This window comes from Monodon monoceros, unplaced genomic scaffold (genome assembly GCF_005190385.1).
Source record: "Monodon monoceros isolate NGI ecotype Baffin Bay Population unplaced genomic scaffold, NGI_Narwhal_1 Super_Scaffold_13, whole genome shotgun sequence".
In the NCBI taxonomy this organism is placed as follows: domain Eukaryota; kingdom Metazoa; phylum Chordata; class Mammalia; order Artiodactyla; family Monodontidae; genus Monodon; species Monodon monoceros.
This window is the reverse complement of record NW_021703769.1, coordinates 50732915-50747371: the sequence shown is the minus strand read 5'-3', so window position 1 is coordinate 50747371 and position 14457 is coordinate 50732915. Positions and strand designations below refer to the sequence as shown.

The 14457-nt window shown below is 53.3% G+C and overlaps 1 protein-coding gene across 4 annotated transcripts; it reads right to left on the bottom strand.

Annotated features, from left to right (window-relative positions):
- Positions 1–5511: 5511 nt before the first annotated feature.
- Positions 5512–13147, bottom strand: FLYWCH2 (FLYWCH family member 2). Of its 4 annotated transcripts, XM_029219266.1 has the most exons (4): positions 12950–13147; positions 8199–8300; positions 7024–7455; positions 5525–6080 (listed from the first exon to the last, which is right to left on the bottom strand). In XM_029219266.1, exons 3-4 carry the CDS (start codon positions 7352–7354, stop codon positions 5848–5850), a joined length of 564 nt encoding a protein of 187 aa, XP_029075099.1. In that variant the 5' UTR covers positions 7355–7455; positions 8199–8300; positions 12950–13147; the 3' UTR covers positions 5525–5847. The 4 variants fall into 4 exon arrangements, with proteins under 4 accessions (XP_029075101.1, XP_029075099.1, XP_029075098.1 ...); XM_029219268.1 differs by lacking the exon at positions 8199–8300 and having other exon boundaries at positions 5512–5816; XM_029219265.1 differs by lacking the exon at positions 8199–8300.
- Between the last annotated feature and the right edge of the window lie 1310 nt (positions 13148–14457).

Sequence of the window (14457 nt, the reverse complement as noted above, 5' to 3'; positions counted from 1 at the left end):
TTTCTGGACTCTCAATTCTATCCATGGGTCTGTGTTTATTTTGTGCCAGCACTACATTGACTCAATTACTGTTGGTTTGCAGTAAGTTTTGAAATCAGAGAGTGTGAATTCTCCAACTTCGTTCTTTCCCTTTCGTTTTGGGTCCCTTGAGTTTCCAGTTGTCATCTTTCTTGTCAATCTTTTTGAAAATGAATCTTCTTTTAAATTTTACATCATTGCAAACACACTCCATGGCAATTATTTTCAAGTATTCCTGCTTTTTCCACCTAACTGTATATTGTAAAACTCACCGCCCCCATATTATAACCGTATTTACATATGGCTGGCTACATAGTTTAGTTATTTTCCTATTAGACACTAGTTTCTTTTTTTATAGGCAAATGTATTTTATAAGATGCCCAGATCTCATTTTTTTCCATCATAATACATCATATAAATTCAGGGAAAACATTTAAACGTTTTTCAGATCACATGATCTGATATAGAATTTCTAACCAGAAGAATCCTCCAACTCAATTTGAAGAAAAAAACTTTTTAAGCATTTTTTTAATTAATTAATTTAGTTTTGGCTGCGTTGGGTCTTCGTTGCTGCGTAAGGGCTTTCTCTAGTTGTGGCGAGTGAGGGTCACGCTTCATTGTGGTGTGCGGGCTTCCCATCGTGGTGGCTTCTCTTGTTGTGGAACACGGGCTCTAGGAGCGTGGGCTTCAGTAGTTGCGGCACGCGGGCTCAGCAGTTGTGGACACGTTTCTAAATTTCACTATTGCTGCTGTGGCTGGCTTCATTCCTAACTTTTGGGGAACCTGGGTGAAAAGTATATAGGCATGCTTTGTACACTTGCAGTTTTTCTGTAGGTGTGAAATTATGTCAAAATAAAACGTCAGAAAAAGAAAATCTGCCCCTTTGAGGGGATTCCGTGCGGGGAAAGCATCTTTTTCTGCACTGGTCCAACCCTTGCCCATCTATCCAGCCCTCGCCCATCGGTCCAGCCCCCTCTCACAGCGCACAATCACTGCACACTTATTCTCTGATCACCCTGCGCGGTGGGGACCGGGATTGTTCTGGCGCGGGGAGCTGCGGGGCCTGGGGGCTGCTTTCCTGGACACTTGGCGGGTGGCGACCGGAGCGGCCCAGCATCCTCCGAGCGGACACCCGCCCTGCCTCTCGCCTGCCCAGGCGCGACGACGCCCCCGCCTCCCCTCCTGCAGGGCGCCCCGGGCCCTCCGCTCACCGCGACCCTCCGCAGCCCCGCGGACTCCTCCCTGCGCCCGCCCTCCTTTGCCCAGCCGGAGCCCCCAGTCTCCCAGTTGGCAGAGTGAAGACGCTGCTCCTCTCTAGAAAACGCCACTACCCTGACACCCCTTCCCTCCGCCTTCCTCCTCTCGCTCTAAAGCTGCTGCTGGAAGTCCCCGCCGCCCCCCTGCCCCTGGGCTCCAGGCAGGTGCAGGTCCAGGTCCCATGGGGCCCTCCTGCCCTGGTCCCCCGCCCGCTCCGCATTTCCACGTTCTCCGCATCCTCCGTCGAATCCCCTCCTTCCCGCGTTCTCCCGCCCCCTTTCCCATCCTTGCTTTCAGTCCTCCGCCTCCCACTGCCTCATCCTCCGCGCCTTCCTCTCGCACCTACGCTCCGCCCAACTCCGACTGCGCGCTCTGGGTCCCCGCACCTCTGCCCCTGCCTGGGCTCCGAGTGCCGTACCCCATCCGCACCCTGCGCCTCTCCGCCCGCTCCCCTGCCAGGTCTCCACCCTGGGCACCTTAGGAGCCCAAGTCCACAAAGACCCCTGCCGTGGTGGCGTTGAGCTTACGTTATGGGGGGTGGGTTGGGGAGAAGCAATAGATAATAATAAACAATGAGTCACATGGGCTCTTAGAAGAGGTACTTGCTGTGGGGCAATCAGACAGGGAGCAGGAGAGGCTGCGACTTGTGTTGGAGTGTCTGAGGATGACGAGGAGTACGGATCTCACCCGCGTTCTTCGGATAGCCGGCCATCTGCCGGATTGTCACTGAGGAATCATCCCTGGCCCCTGCAGAAGGCAAGTTAGAGCCGGTGCCCGGGCCTCAAAAGGCCTGGGTGGGCGTCCGGAATCTGCTGGGCCTGACGGCGTCCGCGCGCGCCTCCTCCCGGCCTCCAGGAGAATCAGCCGCACTGAGCCTGGCGGCGGCTGGGGGAACGGGGGCGTGCCTGGACCAGCTCTCCAAGCTAACCAAGGAAAATGCAACCCCCAGGAAAAAGCACGCAGAGGTTGTGCACACAAGATGAAGTGGGGGGCGTTATCAATATTTTCTTCTTCTTCTTTTTTTAAATATTTTCTTCTTAATGATATTACCGGATGTTTGCAAGGATGCCTGAGAGCCGGGTATTCACGGGCCGCGGGTGGAATGATGGTGGCTGTGTCCAACCCGTGTGCAGGAATCTCACCCAAGGCTTTTGAAAGGATTGTTACCAACCTGGAAACAACGGATACGTCCAACAATCAGGACTGGTTGGATAAATGATCCACCCCTGTAGTGGTACGTTGTAAAATGGACGCTGGAGAGACATTTGTAATACATTAAGAAAAAAATAGGGAATTCTCTGGTGGTCCAGTGGTTAGGACTCCGTGCTTTCACTGCCGGGGTCGGGGTTTGATCCCTGGTCGAGAACTAAAATCCCGCAAGCCACGCAGTGCGGCAAAAAAAAAAAAAAAAAAAAAGGCACTTTATCACCCCAATTTGCTGAATATAAAAAATATTTATCATAGACTTATCTCTAGATGGTGGAATTATTGTAGATTTTGTAATATTTTTTCATAATCAATATTTTCTGTTAATTTTCATGACCATGAATTACTTTTTGTTTGTTTTTTAGCCTGAAGGAAAGACCAATGCAAGATATTTTTAAAAAGTAAGTGTAGGGACTTCCCTGGTGGCGTAGTGGATAAGACGCTGCGCTCCCAACGCAGGGAGCCCGGATTCTATCCCTGGTTGGGGAACTAGATCCCACATTCATGCCACAACTAAGGAGCCCATGTGCTGCAACTAAGACCCGGTGCAGCCAAGTAAATAAATATTTAAAAAATAAGTGTACAGTAGTCATCCTATTTACTTTTTATCCCCATCATAATTAATGCCCCCACCCAACCACTCACTGAGTGCAGAGACTCAGAACTGGTATCAATCTGCCACTTCTGAGGGATTTCTGCTCCGTTGACACTGGTGGGAACCACTCTTGACCGACAGGAACACACCCGTCCAGCAGGATGCCAACTGTGTGAACTGGAAGGCCACTTGCCCCCAGCTGCCTTCTCCTCTTGGATTCTCCTCCTGGTGGATGGCACTGTCATCCCGGACTGGGCAGGCCAGTCTTCCCTCAAACACTGTCCCCCAAAAGAGGCCTTCACTGAGCCCTTCTCAGTCCCCTTCTAGCATCTCCCATCTCCCCTCCCTTTTCTTTCCCCCGGGCTGTGGTGGTGCCCTCACCGGCCTCTCCGCTCCCACTTGGGACCCCCTCCAGTCTGTTCTCCTCAGGGCACCAAGGGAGTTTTGTAAAACGACACTGACCACATTCCTCCTCTGCATAAATCCGTCCCAACCTCCTACTACCCGTGATGAGCCTGGAACCTACCTGTGGCCTCAAGGCCCTGGGCCAGTAGCCTCTGCCAACCATTCCTGCCTCGTGGCCTTCCTGTCCTACTCCGTCTGGGCTCACTCCTCCTAAGCCCGCCCTCTTCACCTTTCAGCTCCCTCCACGGGGCTTCCTCAGGCACCTGTCATATGCTGAGGAGCTCCTGGTCCTCTCCTGGGCAGCCCTTAGCCCCAGATTTCATGGACTCATCAGCAGGATGTCCTGTGTCTCCTGTCTACCTCTGGGAGGCTGGGGTTGTGACCTGTTTACCACTAGGTCCTGTGTACCCTGCCCTGGGCAGACATTAAGGTCCTCAAGAAGTGATGAGGCAAGAAATCGGCAGGACTAGGAGGGAGAGGGAGGGTGAATCTAGGTGAGGGATATGTGGTGTTGCCTGCATGTTCCTTCAACTTTTATGGGAGTTTGAAATGTTTCAAAATTTAAAAAATAAGAAAAGCTTAACACCTCCGGATCCAGTGTATGAGCTCCCTGCCTGGCTTGGCAGTGGCTTCCCACCCTCCTGGCAAATGACAGGCACCACAGGCCGCTTGAGCCCCCGGAGGGAGGTGCACCCTTCCTGTGCCCCCACCCAGCCTCCAGGGGCCACCTAGTCAACCAGGGCCCCTCACTGGGGACCCAAGTGCCACCCCTGCCCCAGGCTCCCATGGCAGCTGCAGAAGGGGTCGATGGTGCCACAGCAAAATGCAGGGGAGTGGACGCCCGCAGTGACCCTGCCCAGGCCAGGACTGCCTGGAGTCCAGGATGAGTGGCAGGGGTCAAGGCTGGCCAGCCCCTCTCCCCAACTCCTCTACTCCATGCCTCCTCCACCACCAAATGTTAAACCAGAGCAAGCCCTCAGGCGGTCTCCTCAACTGACAGAACCAGCCCTCCAGGATGACTCAGAGCCTCAGGAAAGGAGAAATCTTGTGGGGGATGGGAATCTATTTAAATATAGAATTCAGACAAAACAACTTTTCAAGTTATGGTTACAGAATATAATTGTTACAGACAACCATGCTGTAAAAATAACAGCAAAACGGAGAGTTGGGCGCTGCGGATGTGCTGCGTAACTCACTTTTCCCAAGAGGGAGTCAACAGATACTGATTAAATTTGGAAAATGTTTGAAAACATAAGTCCTCTAAACTCTACTTTTAAAAAATAATCCATTTCCTTTTGCCCAAAGGCAGTTTTCAAATGATGAGGACCACGTGGGCTGAAGCAACTTGAGGCCGATGCCTTTTCTCAGGGGACCCCGACTTATGGTTGAAGGAGGGGAACAGTGTTTCTTCATCTTTCCCTCCAGCAGGGCAGCACCCAGGGGACCTGAGGAGGGGCTCAGGCTCCCAGGAATCTCCCTCAGCCCCCAAACCACCCAGAAGGAACATGGCAGGGGCACAATACACTTCTGTCAGGCGTGCCCCCTCACACCGCAGGTTCACCTCCTCAGCAGAACCTTGGGCTGCCATGGACATCAGGGCCCCTGTGCACAGGGGCTGTCAGTCCTGTGTGGCTCCCTGGAGGAGGTGGCCTTTATGAGGGTCCAGCAGGAAGAAGCAGGCTGAGGCCTCCTGGGAACTGGCCCTGGAAGGAGAGCCAGGGAGGGGCAGGATTGGCTTCCCAGGGGTTCAGGGCTGGACACCAAAGGCAGCAGAAAGTGGAAACCTCAGAGACTCCACCTAGTCTCTGAGTCAGTGGTCGGGTTTTCCAGGCTGAGGAGGCCCTGGGGGATGGAGGCCGCTGGAGAGCCCTCCTGGGCCTGAGAGATGGCCCAGGCCAGGAAGCCCTGGAGCAGGGCCAGGTAAGGGCTGGTGGGGGTTGGGGAGGCCCAGGAGCAGGGGGGTGGGGATTGGAGCTGGGACCTCAAAGGACCCAGAATCATGGAATTTTAAAAACCTACCCGTGGTGGGATCTAGTGTACAGCTTCTTTTATTCTCTTTTTAATTTTTTTTTTCTGCTTACAAAAGTAAATTATGCTTGATCAGAAAAAGATTACAATGTTGAAAGTGAAAATCAGTCAGCGGCTGGGCCGCAGACAGGAGCGCAGTGGAACGTGTAGAAGTTGCAGCCAAGTTCACTGACCCAGCCAGGATGCACCCTCAGTTGTCAGGGCTACAGGTCCTCCCTGGACACGATGGGGCCCATGGTGGACTCCTCCCCATCCACCAAGGGACTGGGGGCAGGCTGTCCTGCCAACCTTCCATCTTCTTTTCCGTCTGGAAGAGAAGGGGATGGGTCAGGCTGTTGTCAAAGGAAAAGGGGGAAGGGGTGGGGGGCAAACCTGGGGTTCCCAGCTGCCAGAGCAGGGGCAGGGATTGCTGACTCCAGAGACATGCTCCCAAAGGCCACTGGCCCAGGGACACAGAGGCTGTTTCCAGGAAACTTTGGGCCAAATCTGGGCTGAGCATCAGGAAGCTGCTGCTCCCTCCCCGCTGCCTGGCCCAGGACGGGGCAGGAGGTGGGGAGGGCCGTGGACAGGTCTGGAGGTAAAGACAGAGAGGCAGGTTGAGAGGTGTTGACTGCCCATGAGCACCTGCCCAGGGGAGCCCATGGGGCCAAGCTGCAGCCCTTGTTCCGCTCTTCATCTCTCCATCTGAGGAAGGGTGACTTTGTCCTGATTCTCACAAAGGTGCCATATGGGGTGGGGTCCATATGGCCCCAGAGCCTGCCTGATCTGAGAAGTGAGCAGAGGTCTCAGTTGGGGTAGAAATGGCCTGTCCCATCCAGCTCAGCTGGAAGAATGGGCTCTGAGCCAGAGGGGGCCCCCCCCATCCTTTGCAGTGAGCTAGCTGGTGGCCTCAGGGTGGTGACTTGGCCCTTCTGAGCCCTGCCTCCACACAGGTACTGAGGACAGAACCCTCTCTGCACTGGGCAGAGGCAGGTGGACATGAGGAGGCGCTTGGAGCAGAACAGGCTGGTGGAAGGGCTCAAGGGTGAGCCAGGCCCACTGCAGAGGGGCCTCCAGGCTCTGGGGTCCCTGACTCCAGCAGGCAATGGAGCCTGAGGGGTCCCTCAGGTCCCCTGAGAACTCTAGGCTTGTGGCTGGGGATGCCCCTATCTCATGAAAAACACATAAGAGTAGACACGGAGAGAAATAGGCCCAGGAACACAGACATATAAGAACCCACACAAACTTACTCTCCTAGGCAAATACACACATAGGGAGACAGAACCTTAGAGAAACACACGCACACACACACACGCACACACACACACACACACACACACACACACACGGAGGCCTATAGACACGCAGAGATTCACACTGAGATAATGTAGACAGATGCACGCAGAAATGTTCACAGCACACACATACTCCCCTGAGCCAGCCAAGCCTGCTGTCCCCCTGGCTGCCCAGGTGACAGGGGACTTCGGCCCCAGGAAGGTATTGCTCCCGCCCTGCTCGCTGGGCTGGGGCCTCACCTGTGTCCAGCTTGCTGCGTTTTTGCTCAGGCTCCTGGGGGGCGGCCTCGATGGCCCGCTGAGCCTCGGGATGGATCTTGAGGAGGGCTTTGGCAAGGGTGGCGGGGCCGGGCACCCCCAGGGACATGATGCAGTGCACTCCTTTGCGCTTGGCCCCCGCCACTTTGGCACTGTCCTTGGAGGCCGTCAGCAGCACCAGTTTGGAGAACTTTCTGGGCTTCCTGGGGGCTGCGGGGACGACATCTGTGCCCGGCTCAGGGGACTCAGGGGAGGGCTCCTGGCCGGCCTTCACGCTCTCGCCCTCCTGCTCACTGGGCTCGGGCAGGGGCATTCCGGGACCGATGGCCTGGCCCCCAGGCCACGCTCAGGCCCCAGCAGATGGATTTCTCCTCCACCTCCCTGGAAGGAACCCAGCAGTTCAAGAGCTCTGTCCTAAGGCAGGAGGCAAAATCTCATTAGTGGAGGTGCCCTTAGGCCTGGGTTCAGGAAGAATCTGGGCTGGAGGTTGGGGCAGATGGGGCTGCCTCGGTGCCCCCGGGAAAGGACCTGAATGGAGCCAGAGAACCCTGGGCTGGTGCTTCTGCTCTCTTGGTAGCCTTGGGTCCGTCACCTCCCCCAGCCAAACCTCACTTTCCCATCTACAAAATGTGCCCAAAACAGGGCTCTCAAGGGGTTACTGGGGTGACCAAGGTGCTGACAGCTGAGTTACTAGGAATCCAGGCCCACAGGTGCTGAGCACGGGGTGAAGTGCTTCCACAGGTGTTTCCACTTAACCTTCAGCCCCCCCATGTTATGAAAGTTGATCTTTCTCATTGACCCAGGTTACAGATGAGGACACTGAGGCATGCAGCCATGAAGGCAGAGCTGGGAGTCCAGTCGAGGTGGGTCCAGAGCCCGCCCGTACAGCACCTGGGGTACCTTGTCCAGGATAATGGACACTCATCTTCCTGAGCACCAGTCTTCAGGGAAAAGTACTTTGGGGACATGAGCTCAGGTCACTGATACTCCCAGAATGCCCGGTGCCCTTCACCCTGACACTGTGTCACCAGGAACATGGGCTGGGCCCTGGGAGGCAGAGCTCTCCAGATTTACAACTAGATCCAGCCCCCATCCCAGGCCAGAGGCCCCAGGGCACCCAGTGCTAGGGGACACTAGGACCCCACGAGGGCAGTGACCTTGTGTCTGAGCTGGTGCTGGCTCTGCCTCAGCTGAGTGGGGACAGGGCTGTGGAGGTGTCCAGAGAATCCGTGGTCACTGAGGGCTCCCTGGCTTCTGGTCTGGAGAAGCAGAAAGGATGGATGACAGGGAATTCCCTGGTGGTCCAATGATTAGGACTCTGCACTTTCACTGCGGGGGGCCCGGGTTCAATGTCTGGTCAGGGAACTAAGATCCCACAAGGCACATGGCATGGCCAAAAAAAAAAAGAAAAGAAAAGAAAAAAATGGATGACAGGGGCAGCGCTGGCCTGGAGACCGGGGCTCTGGGGCATCAGTGTGGGCTAGCTGTTTTGTCTGTTGGGGGTGATTGGGTGGTGGGCAGATGGCGGGGTCTTTCTCAGTTTCCAGTTTAGCCCAGAAACAAGATTGCCGCCTTGGCAGACATCTCACCCTCCCTGTCCAGGACTCAGGCAGCACCGAGGCCCGTACACTCTTACTTGGCCCCCTAGACCTGTTTCTCCAACCTGGCTTTTAGTTGTGTTTCTCTGGGCCCCTCCAATGCACATGGCTTGAGGTGTCCATGCCCCGCACCCCAAAGTCTTCGAAGACCCCTTCATCCATGAGAGGAGCCTGAGGTGCAAGGCCAGTGCATGGTTGGGGTGCCTTGCCCCCTGCAAGCTCCCCTTCTCAGTCAACTAGACATGAAAGCAGAGACCTGACAACTAGACACGAAAGCAGAGACCTCCCAACTGCGACAGAGGAGGACCCCCACCTCCAGGGGGTGTAGCCTCAGGTAAATGCTTCCTGGTAGCAAGTCACCTGACCACAGGCACCCCTGGGATTGATGTCTCATTATCCCTCCTGTCCCTGGTCCAGCCCCTGGATAAGCTAACCCCTACTCCTCCCATGTGGTCCTTCCCAGCTCTGCCCATCCTGCCCCACAGGGCAGGCAACATGGTGGTACCTGGGACCTGGGGGGACATGGGGCCCAGCAGAAAAGACACTGCCTACCCCCCCCCACCCCGACCCAGAGAACCACTCTGGGCAGGAAAGGGTTATGGTGGGAAGCCCCACCCACAGGACCCTGCCCCCACACCCTGACTGGCCTGGTGTACAACCCTGGCCAGCAGCCCACACCTCTGTGGTCCAGGGATGAAACTCCAGGTGGTTGGACCCCTTTCTCACATCATAAAAATAATTAACTCTAAATGACCATAGGCTTAATTATGAGAGCTAGTGATAAAACTCTTAAAAAAAATAAGAAACGAGTAAATCTTCCTGACCTTGGATTAGGCAAAGCTTTCTTCAGTACAACACTAAAAGTACAGGTAACCAAAAAAGAAACACAAAAATTTGACTTCATCAAAATTTAAAACTTTTGTGAGTCAAAGGACACCATCAAGAGAATTAAAAGGCAGCCCATAGGATGGGAGAACATTTTTGCAGATCATACATCTGATAAGGGACTTGTATCTAGAATTTATAAAGAACACATAACTCAGTAATAAAAAGACAAATAACTCAATTTTTAAAATGGGCAAAGGATCTGAATAGGCCTTTCTCCAAAGAAAATATACAAGTGGCCAGTAAGCACAAGATGTTCAACATCATTAGTCATGAGGCAAATGCAGATCAAACTATAATGAGATACTATTTCACACTACTAGAATGGATCTAATAAAACAAAACAAAAAAACCAGACAATAACAAGTGTTGGTGAGGATGAGGAGAAAATGGAACCCTCATACCCTGCTGCTGGGGATGTAAATAGTGCAGCCACTTTGGAAAACAGTCTGATGATTTCTCAAAAGGTTAAACATAGAATTACCATATGATCCAGCAATTCCACTCCTAAGTGTATCCCCAAGAGAAATGGAAACTGATGTCTACATAAAAACTTGTACATGAATATTTGCAGCAGCATTATTCATAGATGCCAAAAAGTGAAACAGCCCAAATATCTATCAACAGATAAATGAATAAATGTGATGTATCCACACAATGGAATATTTTTTGATAATTAAAAAAATTCATGCCACGACATGGGTGAACCTTGGAAAGATTAGCTAAGTGAAAGAAGCCAGTCATGAAACATCACATATTATACACTCCATTTCTATAAAATGACCTGGAGTCTATAGAAAATCTATAGAGTAGAAAAATCCATAGAGACAGAAAGTAGATTTGTGATTGTCTAGGGCTGGGGGTGGGAGGGATGGGGACCAGAAGAGTGAGGAGTGAATTCTAGTATGCATGGGGTTTCTGGGGTGATGAAAAAGTTCTAAAACTGATTGTGGTGATGGCTGCACAACTTGGTGAATTTACTAAAAGCCATTGAATTGTACATTGTGAGTGAGTTAATTGCATGGTATGTAAATTATCTCAATAAAACTTATGTATTGAGAAAAGAGAAATTAAGTCTATAATCAGTGGTTTCCCCACTTCATGATACCTAAGAATCACCCAGAATTCTTGTTAAAAATGCACAGTTCTGGACTCCTCCACCCCCAGACTTCTTTCTCAGTGGGTCTGGAGAGGGACCTGAGAATCTACATTTTTTTTTTTTTTTTTTTACCAGTACCCTATTTGATTCTGATACTTTGTGAAACATGGTTGATGCCATGGGCCCTCTGTTTAAGAAGTTTCTAATTTCTAGTTCATAGCTGAACTGTTTTTCCACCACTCCATGTACAGGGGTGGACAGTTCCTCAGGCTGGATCAGTCTCTCTTCTGGATTCATCCCTAACCTTCTAGCAATTTATTTTTGAGATGTGAATGGAAGAGTTGACAGGCAGCTATTTTAAGCCTAAAACATCTATTTTGAAAATTAACTTTTTACTCAATAAAAGTTCATTGAATTAACAGAATTTTTAGAAGTGAAGCAGAAATGAATTAAAAAGATCAAAAGGCTTAATAGTTTACCTTACTTCACTCACTTTACACCCTCCACCTGCATCCCCAGTCGGATGGTTTGATATTGCTATGGGTCTCCAGTACCCATTTACCCTAGCCAGCTGTCATGATATTGTAAGATGGCTCAGTGTAAACCCCAAACCACACAATGTTAAGAACTGGCAGGAGCCTCTTAGACACCTTGGGAGGCAGAATAATGCCTCCCCGCTGCCCATCGCTAAAGCTGTCTAGGTCCTGATCCCTGGAACCTGTAAATATGTTACCTTACATGGCAAAGGGGGAATTAAGTTTGCAGATGGCATGAAGGTTACTAAACTAGGAGATTATCTTGGATTGTCCAGGTGGTTACATCACAATCACAATGATCCTAAAAAGCAGGAAACGCAGGTAAAAGAGTCAGAAAAAGTGGTGTGATGATGGAGGCAGGGTCAGCGAGAGGAGAGATTCGATGTTGCTGGCATTGAAGGTGGAGGGAGGGGGATATGAGCCAAGGAATGCTGGAGGCCTCTAGAAAAGACAAAGAAACAGACTGTCTCTCCTAGAGTCCCCTGGAAGGGTTACAGCCCTGCCCACACCTTGATTTTAACCCAGTGAGTCCCATGTCAGACCTCTGACCTCCAGCACTGCATGACTTTTACAAAGCTGTGTTGTTTTAATCCACTAAATTTGTGGTAATTTGTTATGGCAGCAGTAGGTAACTAATACGAGGTCCAATCCCTTGATGGTGAGGTTCTGAAAGCCAGGATCATGGGAATTACCTGGCGGTCCAGTGGTTAGAACTCCCTGCTCTCACTGCTGAGGGCGCAGGTTCGATCCCTGATTGGGGAACTAAAATCCCACAAATGCCGTGGCCAAAAAAAAAAAAAAAAAAGAAAGCCAGGATCATTGCCTGGAAACTGATGATGGATTAACAGAATTACCATTACCTTCATATGTATGGGAGAGAAATACCATCAATGTCCACCAACACCTGCATTCTCAGCTAAGAGGCCAACCCCTTACACTCTCTGGGCTTGTTTCACCTATGTAATGGGAGTAGTGGTGAACTTCGCAGGGGCTCTCAAGAGCAGGCAGGCAGGCAGGCAGGCAAGGGTGAAGTCTTCAAGTTACCAATGATACTGACAGATGCCCCTTCTATAATCGCTGTCCCATGTGGTTCTTGGAGGGCTGCTGGTGGGATGATGGACCCACTTAGATATGCAGGTACACATCCTTACAGAGAGATTTTCAAAGCAGCAGTAAGACCCAGAATGGGTCAAGAACTGCTACTCTATAGTGTGCAGGGAACAGCTTCCCCAAAGTGGGAATTTCATGTAATGGCACCTCCTTACCCTAATCACCATGGCTTGGAATCTTAGTTACTTTTACTCCTCCTTACCCACTGCAATTTGTCCTAAGACCTGTCTATGCTGCGCCCAAATGGCCCCTGCTCCCCGCCTCTCTCCTCTCGCATCATTACCGCCACCTCCTAAGCCTCCGGAGTGCCTCCCCCGCCCCAACATCTCAGACCTCCAACTGCCATCCCTGCGAGCATCTCTAGAGCCACAAGGATGGGACAGGACTGGGGATGGGTGCAGGGCGGGGGCAGTACTGGGCGGGGCGGACACGGTCAAGGAAAGTCAGACCAATGTGGGGCTCCCTGACTTGGGGTGTGAGGGCTCAGTCCTGGGGTAGGGTGGGTTGGGGAAGGACGAGCGAGGAGAAGAGCTGAATCGCTGGTGAAGGACAAGGAGGCGGCCTGAGCGCTGATATGCAGAGCTGGGGGGCACCCCCCAGCATCAGCAGCCCTTGGGGATCCCCAGAGGAGCCCGGCAGGGACCCGAGACCCTCCCCGATCCGCTGGGGCCCGTCCTCACCGGGCACCGGCCGGGCGGCGACGGCAGCGGGGCCCTCCCTCTCCGGAGACCGAGCCGCGGCAGGTCCCTCAGCCTCCGTGCCTGGGGCCCCCGTCTGGGTTCGGGCAGTCACCTCAAGCTGGGGTCACGGAGCGAGCATGCGCAGCAGGGCTTGTGGGGGGCCCATTCCTTGGGCTAACTCGATTTCTCCGGGTCTTCCCCTCGCGGGGCAGAACTGGCGGCCTGACCAATCCCGCGCGGGGGCGGAGCCAGGGCTCGCGAGGGGGCAGGACCATGTCGTTATTGGGCGGTGACCCCCGGGGGGCGGGGTTCAGCCTTCCAGTGGCCAGACTTCGAGTTTTGGGCGGGGCTCTCCCAGGACAAGGGGGGTGGGTTTAACTGAGACCACCCTACCTCCCCCAGTGTTTGACCTCGGCTCCGCGCAGAAGAAGTCACAGCATTTGTTTAAAGGCCTCGATCGTCTCCGTCGTTTTTCTGAGCGAGCAGAGGGAAGAACTTTCAGTATGCTCATCAAAGCTACTGATTCCGCTCCGCCCAGCATCCCTGAGGGCGCAGCATTTTTGCCATTGGTCCCTCCCCGACCCTCGGTCCAGCCCTCGCCATTGGCCCCTCCCTCGTTATTGGTGCTCCCCCACCCTCCCCCGCCACAGGTGCAGACCTCGTCCATCATCCCGGCCTTCGCCCATCGGTCCAGCCCGCACTCACAGCACACAGTCACTGCACATTGATTCTCTGACTACCCTGGGCGGTGGAGACCGGGATTGCTCCCACACGGGGAGCGGCGGGGGCCTGGGGGCTGCTTTCCTGGACACTTGGCGGGTGGCGATCAGAGTGGCCCAGCATCCTCCGAGCTGACACCCGCCCTGCCTCTCACCCGCCTCCCCTCCTGCACGGCGCCCCGGGCCCTCCGCTCACTGCGACCCTCCACAGCCCTCCGCCCGTCCCCCTTCGCCCCGCTAGAGCCCCCACTCTTTTAGCTGCGCGTCCTAACGTTGGCAGAATGAAGACGCTGCTGCTCTCTAGAAAACGTCACTCCCCGGACACCCCTCTTCTTCTCCTCCTTTCTTTCTCTTGCTCTAACGCTGCTCCTGGGCTCCCAGCAGGTGCAGGTCCAGGTGCCATGAGGCCTGCCTGACCTGGACTTAGGCATTTCCCACGTTCTCCGCATCTTCTGCATCCGCCGTGTCCTCCAGTTCTCCCGCGTTCTCCTGTATCCTCCTCCTCAAGTCCAAATATCAGCAGAACCTGCAACTGCCTCTACAAAGGCTCCTAGCTCCCTCCTCCCCCGCCTCACCCCGCCACCGCCGCCCTGGCTCTGCAGATCCCTGATCACCACCCTCGGTTCAGCAGCCACGGCTTCCACCGAACTCCAATCCTTTCTCCAGGGGCCAGGTCATTTCCTGGGTATTCTTCAGAGTCATTCAAAGGCCTTCATGAATTTATTTGCCATTATCTATTAATAATCCACTAACTACTGGTTGTTTCTAATTTTATTACGTTATAAATAT